At 37.3% G+C, this 23,345-nt stretch overlaps 2 protein-coding genes across 2 annotated transcripts in view; one reads left to right on the forward strand and one right to left on the reverse strand.

Annotated features, from left to right (window-relative positions):
* SGCZ (sarcoglycan zeta) overlaps nt 1-23,345 on the forward strand; it is a 1,114,082-nt gene that overhangs the window by 752,585 nt on the left and 338,152 nt on the right. The gene's annotated exons all lie outside the window — the stretch shown is intronic.
* LOC120865793 (cytochrome c oxidase subunit 7C, mitochondrial) lies at nt 16,903-17,301 on the reverse strand. Its single transcript, XM_040243172.1, has one exon. It carries the CDS (start codon nt 17,210-17,212, stop codon nt 17,021-17,023), a length of 192 nt encoding a protein of 63 aa, XP_040099106.1. The 5' UTR covers nt 17,213-17,301; the 3' UTR covers nt 16,903-17,020.

The following is a 23,345-nucleotide window of genomic DNA, read 5'->3' on the forward strand; positions in this document are numbered from 1 at the left end:
AAGAATTGATGCTTTTGAGCTGTGGTGTTGGAGAAGACTCTTGAGAGTCCCTTGGACTGCAAGGAGATCCAACCAGTCCATTCTGAAGGAGATCAGCCCTGGGATTTCTTTGGAAGGAATGATGCTAAAGCTGAAACTCCAGTACTTTGGCCACCTCATGCAAAGAGTTGACTCATTGGAAAAGACTCTGATGCTGGGAGGGATTGGGGGCAGGAGGAGAAGGGGACAACCCAGGATGAGATGGCTGGATGGCATCACTGACTCGATGGACGTGAGTCTGAGTGAACTCCGGGAGTTGGTGATGGACAGGGAGGCCTGGCGTGCTGTGATTCATGGGGTCGCAAAGAGTCAGACACAACTGAGCGACTGGACTGAACTGAACCACTAGGCCCAGGGGTTCTCAGGTGGTGCTAGTGGTAAAGAACCCGCCAGCCAATGCAAGAGACATAAGAGAGGTGCATTCAATCCCTGGGTTGGGAAGATCCCCTGGAGGAGGGCATAGTAATCCACTCCAGTATTCTTGCCTGGAGAATCCCATAAACAGAGGAGCCTGGTGGGCTACAGTCTGTGGGCTCGAAAAGAGTCAGACATGACTGAGTGACTAAGCGCACAGGGCCACGTGTGCATAGGAGGGAAAAGATACTCATTTCAAAATGTTGATGGAAAACATATACTGCTTCAAATTAGATAATTGGAAAAGTTACTCAGTGCTTAACACTGCAGATTCTACAATTACTTTTTAGATATATCCCCTTTCAAAAACTGAACTTTCAATATCTTCATATTCAAAAACATTTTGCTAGGTTTATAAGCTTTACAGGTTTAAAAAGCCACAGAATTTATTCAGAAAACTAAATTGAAGAAGCATCAAATATGCAAGTGGTCCGAATTTGATGCATAACCAATAAAATTAATGAAGTGCCACACAATCAAAACCTCTCAATATGGAAAACAGGAGGTGAACGTCTGAAAAAGAACAGAGCAGCAGAGTAAGGAGGTAATTGGGAAGTAATTAGTAATGAGAAAAATTTAACTGGATAGGCAATTTATATGTATAACTTTTCTCATTATAACATACTTTAGTGCTTAATAGTAAATGGAATTAGAAATAGAAAGATTTACAAAAAATGCTCTAAAATTATGAAGATGACTGCTAAATGTTTCTGCTTTTTAAGGTAATTTAAATGGATCATATTAAACTTGAATTCAGAGAATTCTTTATTCTTACTTTGGTAAGAAAATCAATTCTACAGACCCTAAATATAATGCTCAGTGATTAATAACTTCTGTCTAAATAATGAGCTGAGAGTGATAATCTTTCAGCTGCTTAGTGATAATAGAAATAAGAAATTATTGTAATTGCTTTCTTGTGTGCCTTATTGGCAAATTGTATAGACATATAAACACAATAGCATTATATTTAAATCACTTTTAATCAAGTAATATGATTTTTTCAGATAAAATTAGAAGCTATTCATATATATTTATATTTAATGTTAAGATCATGAATTTAGAGGATTTGAAAAAGCATTTATATCATTAGTAGCAACAGTATGCCTTTTGTTATCTGGACATTGCTTACAAAATACATGTTTGATTATTAGCATTGATTATAAACCTAGATATTGAGGCAGTATGCTTTGTGGATTACTACTGTAGAAAAGTTACATGAAAAATAAAGCCAGGAATTATATCCTTTGTAACATTGATATTATAGTGTGTGTATGTATATATGGCTTGTGTGTGTGCTGCATTTGCCTAGGGTAAATAAATGATACAAAATAGTATTTATTATTTCATGAATTTATCTCAGTTTACATTATAGCCTTCAGGTTCACAAGCTTGGAAAACTGACCATATTATCACACCTAGAGGTTGTCTGTTACTCAATATTACACTCACATTCACTGTCTTATAACCCTGATGCTTATATTCAGAAGGCAAACATCAATAAATTAAAAATATAACTGTCTTGGATACCAGAAGACTCAATGTCTATTGCTGTTTCTCCTAGTGGGCAGATATGGAAATCATACTCCAAAATTTCTACTAAAGCCATAAGAACAGAAGTAGAGTAAAATGAATTCACTCTGTAGGGTCAACAGGTTGAAAATGCCAGAAACATTCACTGACCAAGGTTAATGCTCCTCTGTATGAGATGATACTATCAGTTTACTTCTGGGCTTTCTTTTCTCTGAATTTCCATACAAAACACGGCATGATACTTTCTGACTGATCCAGTCGTTTAGATAAGTTAATTTGTTCAGTCTCTAAATCTTGGAAATTTCTGTCAACTGGTTAACAGAATGAGCCCTGAAGTCAGATGTTCTGAATTCATTACTGGCCTTGACATTTTTAAGATATTTGGCATGATACTAAAACTTTCTGAACCTTGGTTTCCTTTCATATAAGCTGGCTGCAGTATTAAGTGGCTAGGGGCAAATACATACTGAAGCAGAAAAAGAAGGAATTTATCAAAGAACTTAAATGCAGTAAGAGAATTTGGGCTTAGTAAATTGCTGTCCACTTCTTTACCCAAAGAGAATAAAGTACCACTAATATTCTATGATTCTAAAGCAGAACTGCAAGAAAAATAGAACTTTGTTAATAAGCCTGTTCTGAAAAACTGTTCCTTCTCTCTAAAGCCACTTAACTATTATTACATATAGGGTTTAGCAACTGAACATGTTTCAAATATAGAGCTCTTTGATAATAAACCCAACTATTTTGCCTTTAAAAAAATCTGAGTTTTTGTGAACCTGTGCAGCTACTTTATTGATATTTCTTCTTGAAGAGTATGGAAAATAAATTTTCTTGCTGACAAACTAATTATTTAAAACTTATGCATGTCTGCTATTTTTGCTTTTGGTATAGGTTATAACAATACCACCATAGCCAGAAAAGAAATGACATTTCCTGAGGATTGCTTTTATGCTTCCCAAGAATGAACATAAATACTAATGTTGATATGTATGTATAAAATGAATATCCAGATGCTATTAGATATTATATGGAGGGTCAATACTTATTTATAACCATACTTTTTAAATAATGCTGCATCTTGGATTAAAATTTTCATAATTCACAAAAGATAGAGATATTTTTACATTTACATCTTAAACATTTCTACTCACTATCTAATTTCTCAGTAATTATAGAAGTCATAATTTATAATGTGATATTGCTCATATGTATAAGTACAGGGGAAAAATATCCATAAAGACCAAAAAAGTATTGATATATAATATTTAATATGTACCTTAAAATATATTAAAAGTTTATAGTTTGATACAGTTGGCATAATTTTTTTCATTAAATATCCTTGGTTTTGCATATTAAGCTAGGTTGCTGCTGCTGCTGCTGCTAAGTCACATCAGTCCTGTATGACTCTGTGCGACTCCATAGATGGCAGCCCACCAGGCTCCGCCATCTCTGGGATTCTCCAGGCAAGAACACTGGGGTGGGTTGCCATTGCCTTCTCCAACGCATGAAAGCGAAAAGTAAAAGTGAAGTTGCTCAGTCGTGTCCGACTTAGTGACCCCATGGACTGCAGCCTATCAGGCTCCTCCGTCCATGGGATTTTCCAGGCAAGAGTACTGGAGTGGGGTGCCATTGCCTTCTCCGAAGCTAGGTTAAAGTTCACACAAATGCACCAATCTCAAATCCATCTATAGATGTCATTTTTAAAAATCTAAGGTACAGGCTCAATAGCAATAACTTCTGAAATATATCTAATCCTCCAGTCTGTAATCCAATGCAAGTTCAGTCAAGGTGAGGTCAAGAGATTATCAAAGTGAATATGACTAGTTCTGACACTAAGGAGGGTTTGAGAGCACATCCGATGATCAGAAGTAATTTCAAGACCTGGTAAGACCCAAACTAAAGTCATCCAAGACTGCTAAAGATTTTTGTGATATTTTCTGTCTGCCTAGTTTATCTGGTACTTGTGTGCTAAGTTGCTCCAGTCATGGCCAACTCTTTGCAATCCTACTGACCACGCCCTGCCAGACTCCTCTGTCCAAGAGATTCTCTAAGCAAGAATACTAGAGTGGGTTGCCATGCCCTCCTCTAGGGGATCTTCCCAACCCAGGGATCGAACCCAAGTCTCTTATATCTCCTGAACTGGCAGGCAGATTCTTTACCATTAGCACCACCTGGGAAGATGAGTTTATTGCATTACACTGCATTGTGTCTTATAGACTGAATGTTAGCTAATAGCTAATGTTAGCTTCAGTCTATGAGACACAATATAGCATAATACAATGCCTGGCAAAAAGTCATTACTCTATTAAAAGATAACATCCTTAGTGTAGGATATGAGTTCAGATTCAACAAACACTGGTTTAGCTCTGTGTTAATATTTTCTAATTCTTACGTAAATTTTATTCCAGATCTTGGAACTAGCACTCCTGAAATATGCAATTGGGCCAATTACTTAGTATTTAGGCCTAGAGAATTTCATAGACTGTATAGTCCATGGGGTCACAAAGAGTAGGACACGACTGAGCAACTTTCGCTTACTTAGTATTTGTCAGGGTTGTCAGATACTCCAGGTTTTTATTGTTCTTGCTGTTTTTTGAATGCTGCACCTACATGTTCTGGGCATAATCTGGGACACTGGAAAATCCTTTAATATCCTTCTTAAAATGTATATCTATTTTTTCCTACTACCTTATGAAGGGATTTTACAATTAACTCTTTCTTGGCCACTGAAACTTTTCCTAGGATTATGACACTGGGCAAATATGTAATGGGCTGTACCCCATTTCTTATGAGTTACTGTATAATTGTAATAGATTTGGTTTCTTTGAAGCTTCTCTGATGGCTCAGCTGGTGAAGAATACACCTGCAATGTGGGAGACATGGGTTCAGTTCCTGGGTTGGGAAGATCCCCTGGAGAGGGGAACGGCTACCCACTCCAGTATTCTGGCCTGGAGAATTCCATGGATTATATAGTCCCTGGGTTTGCAAAGAGTCAGACATGACTGAATGACGTTCACTTTCACTTGGTTTCTTTGACCACTCAGTTTCACTGTGCATTTGGAATTAAATAACTTTTCATCATTATATCTATTAATTGACAAGCTATTCTCAGCTATACTGCCCTGGTTACCAATTTACCCATAAAAGTGATCAATCCAAATATATGTACTCATTCTATTCATATAATTATCTCATTAATCATTTCAGAAAATAGCAACACAATAAAATTATTTTTCCTGGCATTCAGTTCACTTCAGTCACTCAGTCGTGTCCAACTCTTTATGACCCCATGAACTGCAGCACGCCAGGCCTCCCAGTCCATTACCAACTCCCGGAGTTCACCCAAACCCATGTCCACTGAGTCAGTGATGCCATCCAACCATCTCATCCTCTGTCGTCCCCTTCTCCTAACGCCCTTAATCCTTCCCAATATCAGGGTCTTTTCAAATGAGTCAGCACTTCGCATCAAGTGGCCAAAGTATTGGAGTTTCAGCTTCAACATCAGTCCTTTCAATGAATATTCAGGACTGATTTCCTTTAGGATGGACTGGTTGGATCTCCTTGCAGGCCAAGGGACTCTCAAGAGTGTTCTCCAACACCACAGTTCAAAAGCGTCAATTCTTTGGCGCTCAGCTTTCTTTATAGTCCAACTCTCACATCCATACATGACCACTGGAAAAACCATAGCCTTGACTAGATGGACCTTTGTTGACAAAGTAATGTCTGCTTTTTAATATGCTGTCTAGGTTGGTCAAAACTTTCCTTCTAAGGAGTAAGCATCTTTTAATTTCATGGCTGCAATCACCATCTGCACTGATTTTGGAGCCCAGAAAAATAAACTCAGCCACTGTTTTCACTATTTCCCCATCTATTTGCCATAAAGTCGTAAGACCGGATGCCATGATCATAGTTTTCTAAATGTTGAACTTTAAGCCAACTTTTTCACTCTCCTCCATTTCATCAAGAGACTCTGTAGTTCTTCTTCACTTTCTGCCATAAGGGTAGTGTCATCTGCATATCTGAGGTTATTGATATTTCTCCCGGCAATCTTGATTCCCGCCTGTTCTTCCTCCAGCCCAGCTTTTCTCATGATGTACTCTGCATATAAGTTAAACAAGCAGGGTGACAATATACAGACTTGACACACTTCTTATCCTATTTGGAACCAGTCTATTGTTCCATGTCCAGTTCTAACTGTTGCTTCCTGACCTGCATCCAAGTTTCTCAAGAGGCAGGTCTGGTATTCCCATTTCTTTCAGAATTTTCCACAGTTGATTGTGATCCACACAGTCAAAGGCTTTGGCGTAGTCAATAAAGCAGAAGTACTGGAATTCTCTTGGTTTTTCGATGATCCAGCGGATGTTGGCAATTTGATCTCTGGTTCCTCTGCCTTTTCTAAAACCAGCTTGAACATCTGGAAGTTCATGATTTACATATTGCTGAAGCCTGGCTTGGAGGATTTTAAGCATTATTTTACTAGCGTGTGAGATGAGTGCAATTGTGCGGTAGTTTGAGCATTCTTTGGCATTGCCTTTCTTTGGGATTAGAATGAAAACTGACCTTTTCCAGTCCTGTGGCCATTCCTGAGTCTTCCAAATTTGCTGACATATTGAGTACAGCACTTTCACAGCATCATCTTTCAGGATTTGAAATAGCTCCACTGGAATTCCATCACCTCCACTAGCTTTGTTTGTAGTGATGCTTCCTAAGGCACATTTGACTTCACATTCCACGATGTCTGGCTCAAGGTGAGTGATCACACCATCGTAATTATCTGGGTCATGAAGATCTTTTTTGTACAGTTCTTCTGTATATTCTTGCCTCCTCTTCTTAATATCTTTTGCTTCAGATAGGGCCCTATCATTTCTGTCATTTATTGAGCCCATCTTTGCATGAAATGTTCCCTTGGTATCTCTAATTTTCTTGAAGTCTTTTTCTTGATCTCTAGTCTTTCCCATTCTATTGTTCTCCTCTATTTCTTTGCATTGATCACTGAAGAAGGCTCTCTTATCTCTCCCTGCTATTATTTGGAACTCTGCATCCAAATGGATATATCTTTCCTTTTCTCCTTTGCTTTTCACTTCTCTCTTTTTCACAGCTATTTGTAAAGCCTCTTCAGACAGCTATTTTGCTTTTTTGCATTTCTTTTTCTTGGGGATGGTCTTAATCCCTGTTCCCTGTATAATGTCACAAACCGCCATCCATAGTTCATCAGGCACTCTGTCTATCAGATCTAATCCCTTAGATCTATATCTCACTTCCACTGTATAGTCATAAGGGATTTGATTTAGGTCATATTTGAATGGTCTAGTTCTTTTCTCCACTTTCTTCAATTTCAGTCTGAATTTGGCAATAAGGAGTTCATGATCAGAGCCACAGTCCACTCCTGGTCTTGTTTTTGCTGACTGTATAGATCTTCCCCATCTTTGGCTGCAAAGAATATAATCAATCTGATTTCAGTGTCTACCATCTGGTGATGTCCATGTGTAGAGTCTTCTCTTGTGTTGTTGGAAGAGGATGTTTGCTATGACCAGTGCGTTCTCTTGGCAGAACTCTATTAGCCTTTGCCCTGCTTCATTCTTTACCCCAAGGCCAAATTTGCCTGTTACTCCAGGTGTTTCTTGATTTCCTACTTTTGCATTCCAGTCCCCTATAATGAACAGGCAGAGAAGGCAATGGCACCCTACTCCAGTACTCTTGCCTGGAAAATCCCATGGATGGAGGAGTCTGGTAGGCTGCAGTCCATGGGGTGTCGAAGAGTTGGACACTACTGAGCAACTTCCTTTTCACTTTTCACTTTCCACTTTCATGCACTGGAGAAGGAAATGGCAACCCACTCCAGTGTTCTTGCCTGGAAAATCCCATGGATGGAGGAGTCTGGTAGGCTGCAGTCCATGGGATCTTGAAGAGTTGGACACGACTGAGCAACTTCCGTTTCACTTTTCACTTTCATGCACTGGAGAAGGAAATGGCAACCCACTCCAGTGTTCTTGCCTGGAGAATCCCAGGGACGGGGGAGCCTGGTGGGCTGCCATCTATGGGGTCACACAGAATCGGAAACGACTGAAGCCACTTAGCAGCAGCAGCAGCAGCATAATGAACAGGACATCTTTTGGGGGTGTTAGTTCTAAAAGGTCTTGTAGGTCTTCATAGAACTGTTCAGCGTCAGCTTCTTCAGCTTTACTGGTAGGAGCATAGACTTGGATTAACATGATATTGAATGGTTTGCCTTGGAAATGAACAGAGATCATTCTGTCGTTTTTGAGATTGCATCCAAGTACTGCATTTCAGAATCTTTTGTTGACTATGATGGCTACTCCATTTCTTCTAAGGGACTCCTGCCCACAGTGGTATATACAATGGTCATCTGAGTTAAATTCACCCATTCCAGTCCATCTTAGTTCACTGATTCCTAGAATGTCGATGTTCACTCTTATCATCTCCTGTTTGACCACTTCCAGTTTGCCTTGATTCATGGACCTAACATTCCAGGTTCCTATGCAATATTGCTCTTTACAGCATTGAACCTTGCTTCTATCACCAGTCCCATCCACAACTGGGTATTGTTTTTGCTTTGGCTCCATCCCTTCATATTTACTGAACATTTACTGGCATAATGTTCTTCAATTTAGACTCCTATGGAAATCTATAATCAAGCTAGAGTTACTATGAAAGTAAAAAGTGAAGTTGAAAGTGGCTCATTCGTGTCCGATCTTTGCTACCCCATGGGCTGTCCATGGAATTCTCCAGGCCAGAATACTGGAGTGGGTAGCTTTTCCCTTTTCCAAGGGATGTTCCCAATGCAGGGATCAAACCCAGGTCTCCCACATTGCAGGCGGATTCTTTACCAGCTGAGCCACAAGGAAAGAGTTAGTATATTTTTAGTTTAATCAATATTAACACATTCTGGTTTTAAACTGACTACTGATTAAATCAGATGCTTAGCAATTCACAAATCAAATAAAGACTATATGAAATGAATTTTAAAGTCTTATGATATATTCATTACTTGTTATTTTAGAATAAAAAATATTGATAAAGTTTATATTGATTTTCACACTTCATATAATTTGATTGGACCATCCAAGGGCATCCCAGGGAGGGAAAATCTTGATGGCAAATTATCAACATTAGTCTGATAAAATCAACCTAAAAGTCAGTTAAAACTATATATACAGTATTGATACTATGTATGGAATAGATAACTAATGAGAACCTTCTGTTTAGCACAGGGATCTCTACTCAGTGCTCTTTGGTGAGTTCAATGGGAAGGGAATCCAAAAAAAGAGGGATTACATGTATAGCCAATTCAGTATACTGTGCAATAGAAACTAACACAACATTATAAAGCAACTGTACTCCAATGAAAGTGAAGAAAAACAATCAGCAAAAAGATACATATTGTTATTCTCAGTAAACTAATTTATAGCTAGTAACAAACTGCTAGAAGTTTTCAGCCCTTGAATTATATACAGATCATTTCAAAAATATTATACATGCCATTCTGTGGGTGTTGCATATCATTTTATTCCATAGTTATATAGGTTTCATTCCTTGTTAAGTATAAATAAATATTCTGTTCTTGGCAGAAAGTATGAAATGCAAGATACTTGTGTTTAGTAATCAGTGAGAGTGGATTCCAGTTTCTGTGGCCTAAATTTCATTTAGACTGATGGTAGCAGAATCTTGAAGAGTCTCCCACTCATATTCTCTTAGTTATTCATTCAGTTATTTGCTTTCTCTAGATGAGTATTTTTTATCCAATTCTGATGAGCATAAAAGCAATGATTAAAGCCTCTGGGTACAGTTTTTTGTTGCAAAATGGGATATTGAAAAAGAAAGTCAGTAACCAAAGGCCCAAGAAGCCAGAGCCTTAAAGTTAACAACTGACAGACAGTCTTCCTTACAGCCTGTGAGCTGAAGTTGTCCATGCTCATCACCACATAAATTCTCATCATGTTTAGAGGATCGAAATGAGTACTTAGAGTTTTTCTGATGTAATAGTTTCGCCAGGATATCTTTTTTAAGGCATTCTTTACTTCACAATGCTTTGGCAGGTAGTTGCTTTAGAGTCTGGACCTGTAAGAAACAGACCTGAGTTCAAATTTTGTTTTGACAACAAATGACAAGTGTGACCATAAGCAGATTAGTTCACCTCTGTAAGTCTCAGTTATCTCTTTTGTTAAACGTTAAATAACTAATAGAATTGTTGTGAATATTGCATGAATGCTAAATGAAATACTGCTCGAAAGAGTTTCTTCCAGTGCTTGGCAAATAGCAGATACAGAGTAAGTTTAATTAAGCTTTAGTTAGTGATACCTAAGGAACTGTAGTATTCTTGCCTGGAGAATTCCATGGTCAGAGGAGCCTGGTGAGTTATAATACATGGGGTCACAAAGAGTCAGACATGATTGAGGGACTAACTCTTTCACTTCTCACTTTCACCTAAGGAACTGATATGCATTATAACTAATCATTTCCCCCAAAAAACTGCTTCTATTGTTTAGGAAGTTTACTGCCTACTTTTACAGTTCAAAAGGGTTGTTCTGAATTTCCTTTTATCGGATTTTGGCTTACGACCTACATAATAATTTTTATAGCTTCCTATATTATAAGTGAAATGCTGTATAAGTGTCACTCCTCTGCTGGGCAGTGAAAACCGAGGGACAGTAAAAAGCATTGCTCCTGTTTTCTTGCAGCACTTGTATCTTGTCGTTAACTGATGATGAGTTTGAGCCTGAATGGGAGAAGTATTGAAAGTCCTTGATTTGTTAACATGTGCATTATGACCTTCTGTGTACACACACACACACACACACACACACACACAATTTTGGGCATAGATGGAGATCAAAGGCATGTTATTTAAATGCTTCCATTTCCCATAATAATGATTTACTCAAAGAAAAAAACCCATTCAAATTCTTTAGAAAGCTTCCACATCTGATGTTATGGAAATGATTTTTCTAAAATTCCATTCACTTTTAAATTGAAACATTTTGTTGATGCCTACATGCCAGGGAACCAGTTGTGTTCAGTAGAAGCCATGAAGAATTAGATGTAGATCTTGTCTTCAAATACCAGATCCTTACTCTGAGATCATGTTAGTGCTTCATCATGCTGTATGCTTACATTATGAACTAAAACTCTTCATAAAATCCACATTTTCAGGTCACTTTTTCTGATTTTATAGCAATTTCAAGCATAACAGCAATTGTTTTACACTTACTGCATGGGCATATTCATTAATATAGATGAGGAAGTGGTGCTTATTTCTATGATTGACTTGATGCTGGGTCTTCGGGTAGAAATGTACCTTTCAATTAAAGTACAGTTTTAAAAAGAGAAATATGATCTACTCATACATACTATACTTTTCAGAAAAATATCATGGATGAAATACAGAACTGGTAGAATATTTTGACAGTTTATTATTTTATGACATTGAAAGTCAACACTGAGATTTAACATATTTCACCAGTTTTAGGGTTTTTTAAACTGATATTTGTCAAAATTATTCCCTACCTTATAAATTCATTGTCTAATATTTTATTTTTTGTGATAATTCAAGACTATAAAAATGTGTAAAAGAAGTACAGAATCCCAATGTACCCTTCATACAGATTCACCTCGAGATAATATTTTACATAAGCACTACTGCTTAATCTCAGCTCATGAATTTTTCTCTCCCTTAGATTATTATCTAATTCATTTCTAATTCATTACTTTAAAATTCTTAATATCCCTAGAGCTAATCTAATTCATTATTTTAAGATTATTAATATCCCTAGACCATTCCCTAAAATGTCTCCAGAGGTATCTTGACATTTCATTGTCACTGTAAACTCATCTTAAAAAAATTTGGAGCAATCCTGAATGCATTGAACAATCTGATGATAGATGTAAATGAAAAACAAGTAATAAATGAAATGAGCTATATAATTCTAATAGATTGCATTTTTCTTTTCAGAAAATTTGACTATTATGCAGTATTGCCAAACAAATTTAGAGTAGGATGTCTTTGCCTCCTGAACCTGAAGGGTGAACACCTCAAAACTAAAATAGCTTCTTATTTATCTTCCCATGCCTACAAAGTGACCCTCATTATTAGATGATCAATAAGTACTTAGTTATTGGATGAATGATGGAAGGAAAGCAAATAATGCAAATGACAATGTTAAAAATTAAACTGTGGTTGTCTCCCCTTGAAACCTTTAAGTATGAGGAGAAAATAATCACTTGTCTCATTTCAAATATTGAAAAGCCGAGAGCGCTTAGGCAGTCAGGAGTGAAGTGGCTCCGCTATCTTTTCCATGAACCTCCAGTTGTCCCAGTGTCTTTCTGTGCACCAGCTCCGCTCTCTCTACCAACAGACTTAGCAGCTCCCTCGTAATACCTCCTGCATCCAACCTCCACTGCCATCTGACACTTGCAGATTTCTCTGGTCTCAACATTCCAACCACAGTTCCCTCCGCTGGGTCGCTTATACGGAGGTCTGTTGAGCTTAGCTCCCGTGTCTTCCCGTGTTATTCGGTGTGCTGCCGTGGTGCCCTTAGACTAACTGCCTGCTCGGGCTGAACACCTGCCTCTGACCGCCAGCCTTGTTAACACGGTCCAGGGCCTCTCACTTCTTAGCAGCCTTCTCCCCTTTGTACTTGCTCTCATTTTTGTTTTCAAGAGCTCTGCTAACACATTATTCTTTTTGTGGCATTCAGTCACCCTGAGAACTTGAAAATCTAGGTTCAGGTAGCCATATCTCACACAGAAATATTTCTGGAACATTTCTGAATGCTATTCAAATTAATTCAATAATTATTCTTATTCATAAAGAAGATACATTTTTGATTAATGTGGTTAAAACTAATCAGTGGCTATGAATTATAAAAGCTATCATGTAAGAAAGGAAAAATATATTGACCAATAAAACAGTACACTTAGATTCCTAAAATGAATCTGACTGATATCTTGATTGGGGCCTTCTCCACACACTGCATTCCTTTAAATTTTGCATTTAGAGATTCAAAATTATATCTTCATGAATTTCTTTGAAGCAATCACTTATTTCATATTTCTAAATTACTTCACATTACTTAGTAGCATAAAATTAAAAAAAAACTTTATTGATCAGCTTGAATCAGTAATAAACAGTAAGCTTCTGTATTATTCAAAAAATTCTTTTAAAATGTAAATTAATTAGATTAGACATTTAAATATTTTAATTAACCCAGAATAGGTGTGATTTTATTTTGAGTGTGGTTATTATAAATATATGGGCTTCCCTTGTGGCTCAGCAGTAAAGAATCCGCGGATTTAATGCAGGAAAGGGAGGTTCAATCCCTGGGTCGGGAGGATCCCCTAGAGAAGGAAATGGTAATCCACTCCAGTAGTGTTGCCTGGGAAATTCCATGCACAGAGGAGCCTGACAAGCTATAGTCCATGGGGTCACAGAGTCAGACACAACTAAGTGACTAACTCTTCATTTTCCACTTAACTTTCTACTGAAGAGCTCTAATATTCCATTTAGATTTAACTGAACATTTCAAGCTTCTGCTCCTTGAGAGTAGATATATTCTTGAAATGCAAATTTATTTTTTTCATATTCTGGCACACACATAATTTTCTTTTCCATGATCTAAATATCTCTGTGACTTTTAATGCTTTGCCTTGGACACACAGACATATCTGGGCCTCCAAGTTCCTTTTATAATATTATCCAAGTATTTCACAATATTTTCCTTTTTTTGTCTTTTAACCAAAACAATTACCTGGCAAGATTTGTAACATATATTGTTTGCTAGAAGGAAAAGATTTTCTATTGAAATCATAGAAATAATTGCTTCTATATATTTTTACGTGATAAAAATCTGCTCTTTTAAATCAAGTTTTGTACTTGGGATTTTAATTAAGATGTTTATTCAATTAAAGCTGATTTCATAGAGTCTGTTAAGTTCTTCCTTAGAGATCAAAATATCTTTTAATATTATTTAACTTTTAATTTCTTCTGATATGATGTTAGTTGCATTAATGAAACTACAATCTAGTAGCTATAAGTTATGCTGCTTAGAAGTTTGGATATGATTAGAGTTTAAGTTGGTAAGGAAATAAATTAGTAGGAAAGGAGACAAAATTTGGGATTGGAAAGCAAAAGAAGGAAGGATCTATTAACTGACATGTAGCCAACTACATGTCTGCCAGTTAGACTGCCAGCTACCATGAACACTTAGGTCTCATCTATATACATATAGTAGAACCTCACTTATCCTTTATGGTCAAGATTATTAATTTTCCACATAAGTTAATTTTCTTCATGTTGCTGTCACTACTCAGTACTATTAAAATCATGCCTTATAAAAATATTTAAACTATATATAGTTTCAAAGTAGTTTAACTGCTTTTGATGACTAATTTTCATTACTTAATATTCCATAGTGACCCCTACATTCTTACAGGAATATGCCAACCTCACTGCCCCTTCAAAGAAGTCACAAGAGTACTTCTGTACTTAACACATTTAAATGTTATCTTCTAAATGCCAGACATTCAAGAATGATCTGAAATGTGAATGTGAAAACAAATGCTATTTACAATAGCCAGGATATGAAGGAAACCTAGATATCCATCGGAAGATGAATGGCTAAAGAGTTTGTGGTACATATATACGATGAAATATTTTGTTGTTGTACAGTCACTAAGTGTGTCTGACTCTTTGCAACCCCTTGGAATGCAACACAGCAGGCTTCCCTGTCCTTCACTATCTCCCAGAGTTTGCTCAAAACCATGTCCACTCTGTCAGTGATGCTGCTGTACCGTCTTATCCTCTGCCGCCCTCTTCTCCTTTTGCCTTCTGTCTTTCATAGGATCAGGCTCTTTTCAGATGAGTCAGCTCTTCTCATCAGATGACCAAGGTATTGGAGCTTCAGCTCAGCATCAGTCCTTCCAATGAATATTCAGAGTTGATTTCCTTTAAGATTGACTGATTTGATCTCCTTGCAGTCCAAGGGACTCACAAGAGTCTTCTTCAACACCACAGCACCAATGTTTCAGGGCTCAGCTTTCTTTATGGTTCAACTGTCACATCTGTTCATGACTTCTGGAAAAACCATAGCTTTGACTATATGAACCTTTGTCGGCAAGGTGATGTCTTTGCTTTTTAATATGCTGTCTAAGTTTGTCACAGCTTTCTTTCCAAGGAAAGCTTGGAATTTCATGACAGCACTCACTGTTTGCAGTGATTTTGGAGACCAAGAAAAGAAAATCTGTCACTGCTTTCACTTTTTCCCCTTCTATTTGCCATGAAGTGATATGACTGAATGCTATGATCTTAGTTTTTTGAATGTCAGGTTTTATGCCAGGTTTTCACTCTTCTCTTTCACCCTCATCGAGAAGCTCTTTAGTTCCTCTACACTTTCTGCCGTTTGAGTGCTTTCATCTGCATATCTGAAGTTGTTGCTATTTCTCCCGGCAATCTTGATTTCAGCTTGTGATTCATCCAGCCTGGCATTTCTCATGATGTACTCTGCATATAAGTTAAGTAAACAGGTGACAATATACAGTCTTGTCATACTTCTTTTCCAATTTTGAACCAGTCCATTTCTTATAAGGTTATAACTGTTGCTTCTTGCCCTGCATACAGGTTTCTCAGGAGAGACAGGTCTCTCAGGAGACAGGTAAGATGGTCTGATATTCCCATCTCTTTAAAATTTTCCATAGTTTGTTGTTATCCATACAGTCAAAGGCTTTAGTGTAGTCAATGAAACAGAAGTAGATGTTTTTCTGGAATTTTCTTTCTCTATGATTCAATGAATGTTGGTAATTTTATCTCTGGTTCCTCTGACTTTTCTAAACCCAGCTTATACATCTGGAAGTTGTTATTCATATACTGCTGAAGACGATCTTAAAGAATTTTGAGCATAGCCTTGCTAGCATGTGAAATGAGTACCGTTGTCTGGCAGTTGGACCATTTTTTGGCACTGCCTTTCTTTGGGACTGGAACTTAGCTTTTCCAGTCCGGTGGCTACTGCTGAGTTCCAAATTTGCTGACATATCAAGTGCAGCAAGATTACCCGGTAGTTCAGCTGGTAAAGAATCTGCTTGCAATTCAGGAGACCCTGGTTCAACTCCTGGGTTGGGAAGATCTGCTGAAGAAGGGATAGGCTACCCATTCCAGTATTCTTGTGCTTCACTGGTGGTTCAGCTGATAAAGAATCTGCTTGCAGTGCAGGAGACCTTGGTTTGATCCGTGCGTTGGGAAGATCCTCAGGAGAAGGGAAGGGCTACCTACTCCAGTATTTTGACCTGGAAAATGTCATGCCCCTGTATGTCTATGGGGTCACAAAGAGTCAGACACACTGAGCAACTTTCTCTTTCTGTCCCTGAGTGTAGCACTGTAACCACATCATCTTTGGGGATTTTATATAGCTCAGCTGGAATTCCACCACCTACACTAGCTTTGTTTATAGTGATGCCTCCTAAGTCCCACTTGGCTTCACACTCCAGGATGTCAGGCTCTAGGCGAGTGGCCACACCATCATGGTTATCCTGGTCACTAAGACCGCTTTTTATATAGTTCTTCTGTGTATTCTTACCACCCTTATTAATCTCTTTTGCCTCCATTAGGTCCTTACTGTTTCTGTCCTTTATTGTACCTTTATATGAAATGTTCTGTTGCTCTCTCCAGTTTTCTTTAAGAAATCTCTAGTCTTTCTCACTCTAGTTCTTTGCATTGTTCATTGGAGAAGGCCTTCTTATCTCTCCTGGCTGTTCTCTGAATCTGCATTCAGTTGGGTATATGTTTCCCTTTCTCCTTTGCTTCTCACTTCTCTTCTTTCCTCAGCCACTGAGGAATGGAAACACTCCTCAGACAAACACTTTGCCTTCTTGCATTTCTTTTTCTTTTTTTTTTTTTTCAGAGAAGAGGCATTAAGGATTTATGCCATTAGTTTATTTACAAACATATCTAGGATGCTGACTTCAAGGGACTGTTCCTTTTAAGAGACTGCACCTCTTAATATGCTCCTCTTCCTATCTGTCTCATGGATTACTTTTTAAGCAGTTGGTATCTTACTATAAAGAAAGGTGCAGCAAATCCAGACCCAAAGAACAAAGTCATCATAGCTAGTAACCTCCACTTGTTTTCCACTGAAAATGGTATATTCTTCCCTGGACCCTCCTCATAGTGGCTCCGACGAATCACAGAGGTTGTGAACCTCCGGATGCTCTGTCCCAACATAGCGCTGTTGGACGCTCTACAAAAGATCCAGAGACCGGAGGCGGAAGAAATGGCGGCAGCAAACCTACCGCTTCTTGCCTCACGACCTTGCTCTGCATTTCTTTTTCTTTGGGATGATTTTCATCACTGCCTCTGGTACAGTGTTACCAACCTCTGTCCATAGATGTTCAGACATTTTGTCTACCGGATCAAATCCTTTGAATTATTTGTCACCTCCTTTGTAAAATCATAAGGGATTTTATTTAGGTCATACCTGAATGGCCTGGATTTTTTCCCTACTCTCTTCAATTTAAGCCTGAGTTTTGCAGTGAGGAATGAAATATTACTCAGTCATAAAAGGAACATATTTGAGTCAGTTCTATTGAGGTGGACAAACCTAGAGCCAGTTATACAGAGTGAAGTAAGTCAGAAAGAGAAAAACAAATACTGTATATTAACACATATATATGGAATCTAGAAAAATGGTACTGATGAACCTATTTGCAGGACAGGAATAGAGACTCAGGCATAGAGAACAGACTTATGGACACAGCAAGGGAAGGAGAGGATGAGACAAATTGAGAAAGTAGCATTGGAATATATGTATTACAATGTGTAAAACAGATAGCTAATGTGAAGTTGCTGTATAGAGCAGGGACCTCAGCCTGGTGCCCTGTGACAACCTGCAGAGGTGGGGTAGAGAGGAAGGTGAGAGGGAGGTTCAAGAGGGAAGGGATGTATGTATACCTGTGGCTCATTCATGTTGATGTATGGCAGAAACCAACACAACATTGTGAAGCAATTATCCTCCAATTAAAATACATTAAAAAAATAAAATGCTCAGAAAATATTTGATCAATTTTATATAAGTTGTTAATAAATAGAAACATGATCAGAGTCAGATGATTTTCTTATCAACAAAAGAAAACATAAACCTTTGAATTGGAAAAAATAGTGTTCATTGGTTGAATCATCTGTGAGAAAACCAAATTATAAACAAAAAATACATTTTATATTACTGATATTTTGGACCAGATTGTAAGAAGAAAAGGCATTACCATGTTTTAGGTTAATAAAATATATTTTTCCTTTATCTTCACAATGGTTTTCCTTAGATATCTTAAGAACAGGCATATAATTTTTATGAGCATTCAAATGATTATCTATAATTGTGTAATATGCAAATAAGTGTTTTGTATATTGGGAAATGTGGAGATATTTATCTTTTGGATTAACTATTTGACAGATTAAGAATGTTTAAACTTTAATATATTTATGTGTGAAAAACCTAAAATTAGGCATTGCCTATTATGAAGCTCTTGTGCATTCCTAATTTATGAAATAATTTTCCTTTATTTACTATTCCTGATAGGAATCTCAAATAAAACCAATTTCACAATGCATTACAAATCTTAGAAATGTGTTTCTGCAAAGGGGGCTAATACATTTTAATTTTATTTTTGTTTACAATGAAGAGGAGATTAAGGGAATGCTTGAGGAGTTAAAGTCGAGTGAAGCATTTCAAGAAAAATAAACATACAATAATTGCTAAAAAGTGTGCTGTTTGTCCCAGGACAAATACTTAACATTTAGATCTCATTAAACACATAGAAATATTTGCAACATTTAAGGGATTTCTCTTTTGGTAATATAGGCACATTAGCATTAAACCTCTCTGTTGTGTTCATAGGCGAAGGTATGTCATGTAAAGAGCAATTCTGGATGAAGACTAATGCTTCTTAGTAGAGTTCACTACAGAGCTGATTGAAGCTGACAGCCCTGTGCTGTTTGCAAAGAAAACTTCGTGGGGAGTTAGGAACAGATGCTAAACAATATGGCACATTTGATTTCATGCTGCTCACGCATGCCAGCCCCTGGCAGTCTTTATGAGGTCAGAGAATTAGTAAAATTGCAGTCAGCAGGAACACAGGGCATATAGGTAGAAAGAACCAAGCAGGTATGCTGGAATGAGTTAGAAGTGGGCTTTCCCCAGGTGTGTCTTACTTGCCCTTCAGCATATGGCTGCAGGACGTAAGGGAAAATCTAATGCTCAAATAATTCGATCCAAATAATGCAAACAGTTAGAACATGGTAGATATTAAATATAAAATACACATATATGCTGGACTAAACATCTGCTGAACTGACTGTTTTTTCTCTAAAAATCTAAATGATAATGATCATTCATAAAAAGTACATCAGTATAAAACAGAAATATGTTGATGGCAAAGAATTCAATTAAGATTATAAGCCATTTTTGGTTTAGATGGTTCTGATTTTCTTGGTTTTAATTTATTCATCCATAAAATTAGGATATTAGGCTGGGTGATATATGAGTCCCTTTCCATGTGTAAAAACCCAATGTCTGTTTATATATATCACAATTTCAGAGTTTTATCTTTATTATTTTTATTTGTTTGTTTGTTGTTGTGTTTTTTTTTGTTTTGTTTTGTTACATAAGACTGGGTGCCATCAATCCAGTTTTTATCAACTTGGGGAAAGAAGGGAACAGAAAAAGAATACAGGCCGGGAAAGGAGGTCATTCTCAGCTTCTTTTCAGTACAAATATCTGTTTTCTCATCTAAGTTCTTAATGGAAGTCTAGTGTGAAGTTTTTTGTTTGTGTTGAAGCAAGGGATCAGTGGCATAAAGCTGATAATCACTGAGAGAGTTTGTTTTAAAGGAAATCAAGGCCCTGAGTGACTAATAGTCCCAAAGCTGGATGAAGACAAAGTTAGTGTGTATGACGTTTATTTGATATGTGTGGCTCTATACCACCCTACCTCATAATCTATATGAGATCCTGGACTAAAAGAAAGAAATGGCTTGAAGAGGAGTCCACACACACACACACATACACATATTAACTATGATCCTACATAATATTGCTATTAAAGTCTGCTTTCTCTGACTCTAGGAGAGCAGCCTCTGAGAATAAAGACAATAAGTGCAGATGGTGTAGTTCATTTACAAATTCACTGTCAAAAATCATCACTTCTATCTAAGACTTGAGAAAGTCATGGGTTTACAGTGATTCATTTGGTATGTGTTCACAAGTGTGGTATCAATCAATCTCCTCTTACTATTCTCCATAAAACATACCACAGAGTGGACTTGGAACATGAATATCATGTATATGAACAACATAAGGTCTAGGTTTGGATCTGTTTTGTCAAACTGAGAAATTTGATTTATTTATAAGATAAGGGCTTCCCTGGTAGCTCCACTGGTAAAGAATCTGCAAGGAATGTAGGAGACACAGGTTTGATTCCTGGGTGGGGAAGATTCCTTGAAGAAGGGATAGGCTACCCACTCCAGCATTTGGAGGCTTCCTCTGTGGCTCAGATGGTAAAGAATCTGCCTGCAATGCTGGAGACCTGGAGTCATCCCTGGGTTGGGAAGGTCCCCTGGAGAAGGGCATGGCAAGCCCCTCTAGTATTCTTCCCTGGAGAATCCCCATGGACAGAGGAGGCTGGCCGGCTAGAGTCCATGGGGTCACAAAGAGATGGACATGATGGTGTGACTAAGCACACATGAGATAAGTGAGGAGTCACCTCTCAGCTACATTTACAGTTGTTTCTGAAATATTTCAGTTGACACGTGATAAATAGTCATACAAGTACTGCTGCTTTCAGTGTATTTCTGAATGGTATCTCTCTTTTATTTTTTACTATTTACTAATTTATAGAATTTTTAAGAATTTCAACAACAATCTTTTCAGCCGTATAAATGTGGCATGTTAATAACCTAAAAATGCTGTAGATACAGGCTGTCCAAAAGAACTTGATAAAATGAAGGAAAGGCTCCATTGTGCTGTGTTCACTAGTATGCCTGTCTGTTGAGCACTTGAAATACTGCCAGCATGATGGAGATACTGAATTTTAATTTTTTCATTTTAACTTTAATTAAACTTTTAAGCTAAAGTAACCATGGCCTCCCAGGTGTGCTAGTGGTAAAGAGTCCACCTGCCAATGCAAGAGACATAAGAGATGCTGGTTCGATCCCTGGGTGGGGAAGATCCCCTGGAGGAGGGCATGGCAACCCACTCCAGTATTCTTGCCTGGAGAATCCCATGGATAAAGGAGCCTGGTGGGCTACAGTCCACAGGGTCACAACGAGTCAGACACGACTGAAGCGACTTAGCACATGCTCACAACCCTGAATGAATTGTGGCTACTATTTTCAATAGCTCAGTCATAGTGATATAGCATCATCAAGAATTATTGAAATTAAAGTAGACGTGTAGTTTAAACACTCACAATTGAAATTATGCATCATACACCCAAAAATATCTGTAAACAGTTCCATATTTCCCAAATTCCTTCTTCATGCTTACACTGTCTTTTCTAATCCAGCATTACATAGTCTATGAAAAGAAGAGCTGATTGATTATCTTGGAAGAGTCTGCTGAGAACTTTCATAACGTTTTGTTTTACATGAAATTTATACACCTGGTACTGACTACAAGTGAATCCTTTCATTTTAGGAAGGTAATGACGAAATACCTTAGAATTTTGAAAATAATAAGACAGAGTTCAGAAATTTTCATGAGTGCAAGTGGGCAGTTGACTGTGCTTGTGTCTCGTAAACAGAAGTTCCTGCAACCACAAACTTCTTTCAAGATGAGCAGAGTAGAAGGTGAAGCTCAGTTTTTGTGTATGTGGTATACATCTGTCAAAGAAGTTTTCCTGTTTCAGTGTGGGAGAGAAGATAGAAACCTCTTGAAAAGAAAGAGTTCACATATGAGGAATTGGTGCAATATGCCTTTCATACCCTCAGAACAATGAAACTGCTGGGAACAGTTAGCAGCTGTACTGAATATCCCGTGGGAAACCAAAGGATCCCAGGAGATCAAGAAATGCACTAACCAGTTTGAGAATTAGATATGCATGTTTTGCTCAAAAGAAAATAATTTCTTATCAACTATGTGGAACTATAATCAGAGAAAAATCACACAAATACTGTAATTCAAAGGTAACACACTGGAGTAAATGGTAGTTTTAAATGTAGGTTTATAGTTTTTCTATGTAGTTGAACTCTTTGTGCAGAAGTTTCTTTATTAGTTTCTTTAATCTAGTTCTGAAAACTGAGACACCTTTCCTCAAAGAGAAAACAATTACAGCTATTCTTACCTCAACTACTAAAATTATTTTGCCACATAGTAACATATCTAGTTGCTTAGTCATGTCCAACTCTTTGTGACCCCATGGACTGTAGCCCACCAGGCTCCTCTGTCCATGATTTCCCAGGAAAGAATACTGGAGTGGGTAGTCATTCACTTCTCAAGGGGTTCTTCCCAACTCAGGGATTGAACCTGAGTCTTCTGCATTGCAGACAGATTCTTTACCGTCTGAACCGCCTGGGAAGCCCCTATTTAGCAACTTAACAACAGCAACAGCTCTAGAAATAAAAAAGAGGCAGAACACATCAAGATTATGTGAAAAAAATGAAGATTTCTGTGAAAGTCACTGTTAAATATTAATGGCATGTATTTATGTGAAATTAATTGCAGGCATGAGAAATTAGGCTAGTCAGTTTTACAGATGACAAAACAACGAATGTAAGCTTGACAGTGTAAAAAGCACTATTGCATTTTACACTCATGTCAAAGTTTCTCTGTCAAATATCAAGATACTATTTCAAATGTGGTCAAAAAGAATATCTTAAAATCTTCAAATGAAGCATTACAAAAACTTAATATCAATGCTTTATGATTTTTTTTGGTAACCAAACACTTTTTTTGGCCTTCTCTAACTTAGGCACATTTCTGTTAAAGGTATTAATAGTTAGAGTTTGTTAAAACACTGTGCACCATATTTTCCTCCTGTGCAAAATAATATCTTAAAACTAGATGTATAAGATTTCTGGAGTCTCACATATTGTTTCACATTTTGGACCTGTCTCAACTGTGTGTACAACTTACTACCTCTCTTAGAGTTAATCGTTATTCAACTGTGATTGAACTATTTAACATTATCACTTAGCTAGATATTTCTTCCTTACAAAGGTCCAATTATTGGTGTTAAACTTTCTTTTTAATTTGTTGGTGTTTTTTTCTTTACGTTGTGACCAGTTAACCATATAAAGAAACATATAAATGGAGGTATTTGCAAATCAAATTACAAGTAAAGGATCTGAAACCATTTAAAGACATA

Source organism: Oryx dammah, unplaced genomic scaffold (genome assembly GCF_014754425.2).
Source record: "Oryx dammah isolate SB20612 unplaced genomic scaffold, SCBI_Odam_1.1 HiC_scaffold_7, whole genome shotgun sequence".
Lineage (NCBI taxonomy): Eukaryota > Metazoa > Chordata > Mammalia > Artiodactyla > Bovidae > Oryx > Oryx dammah.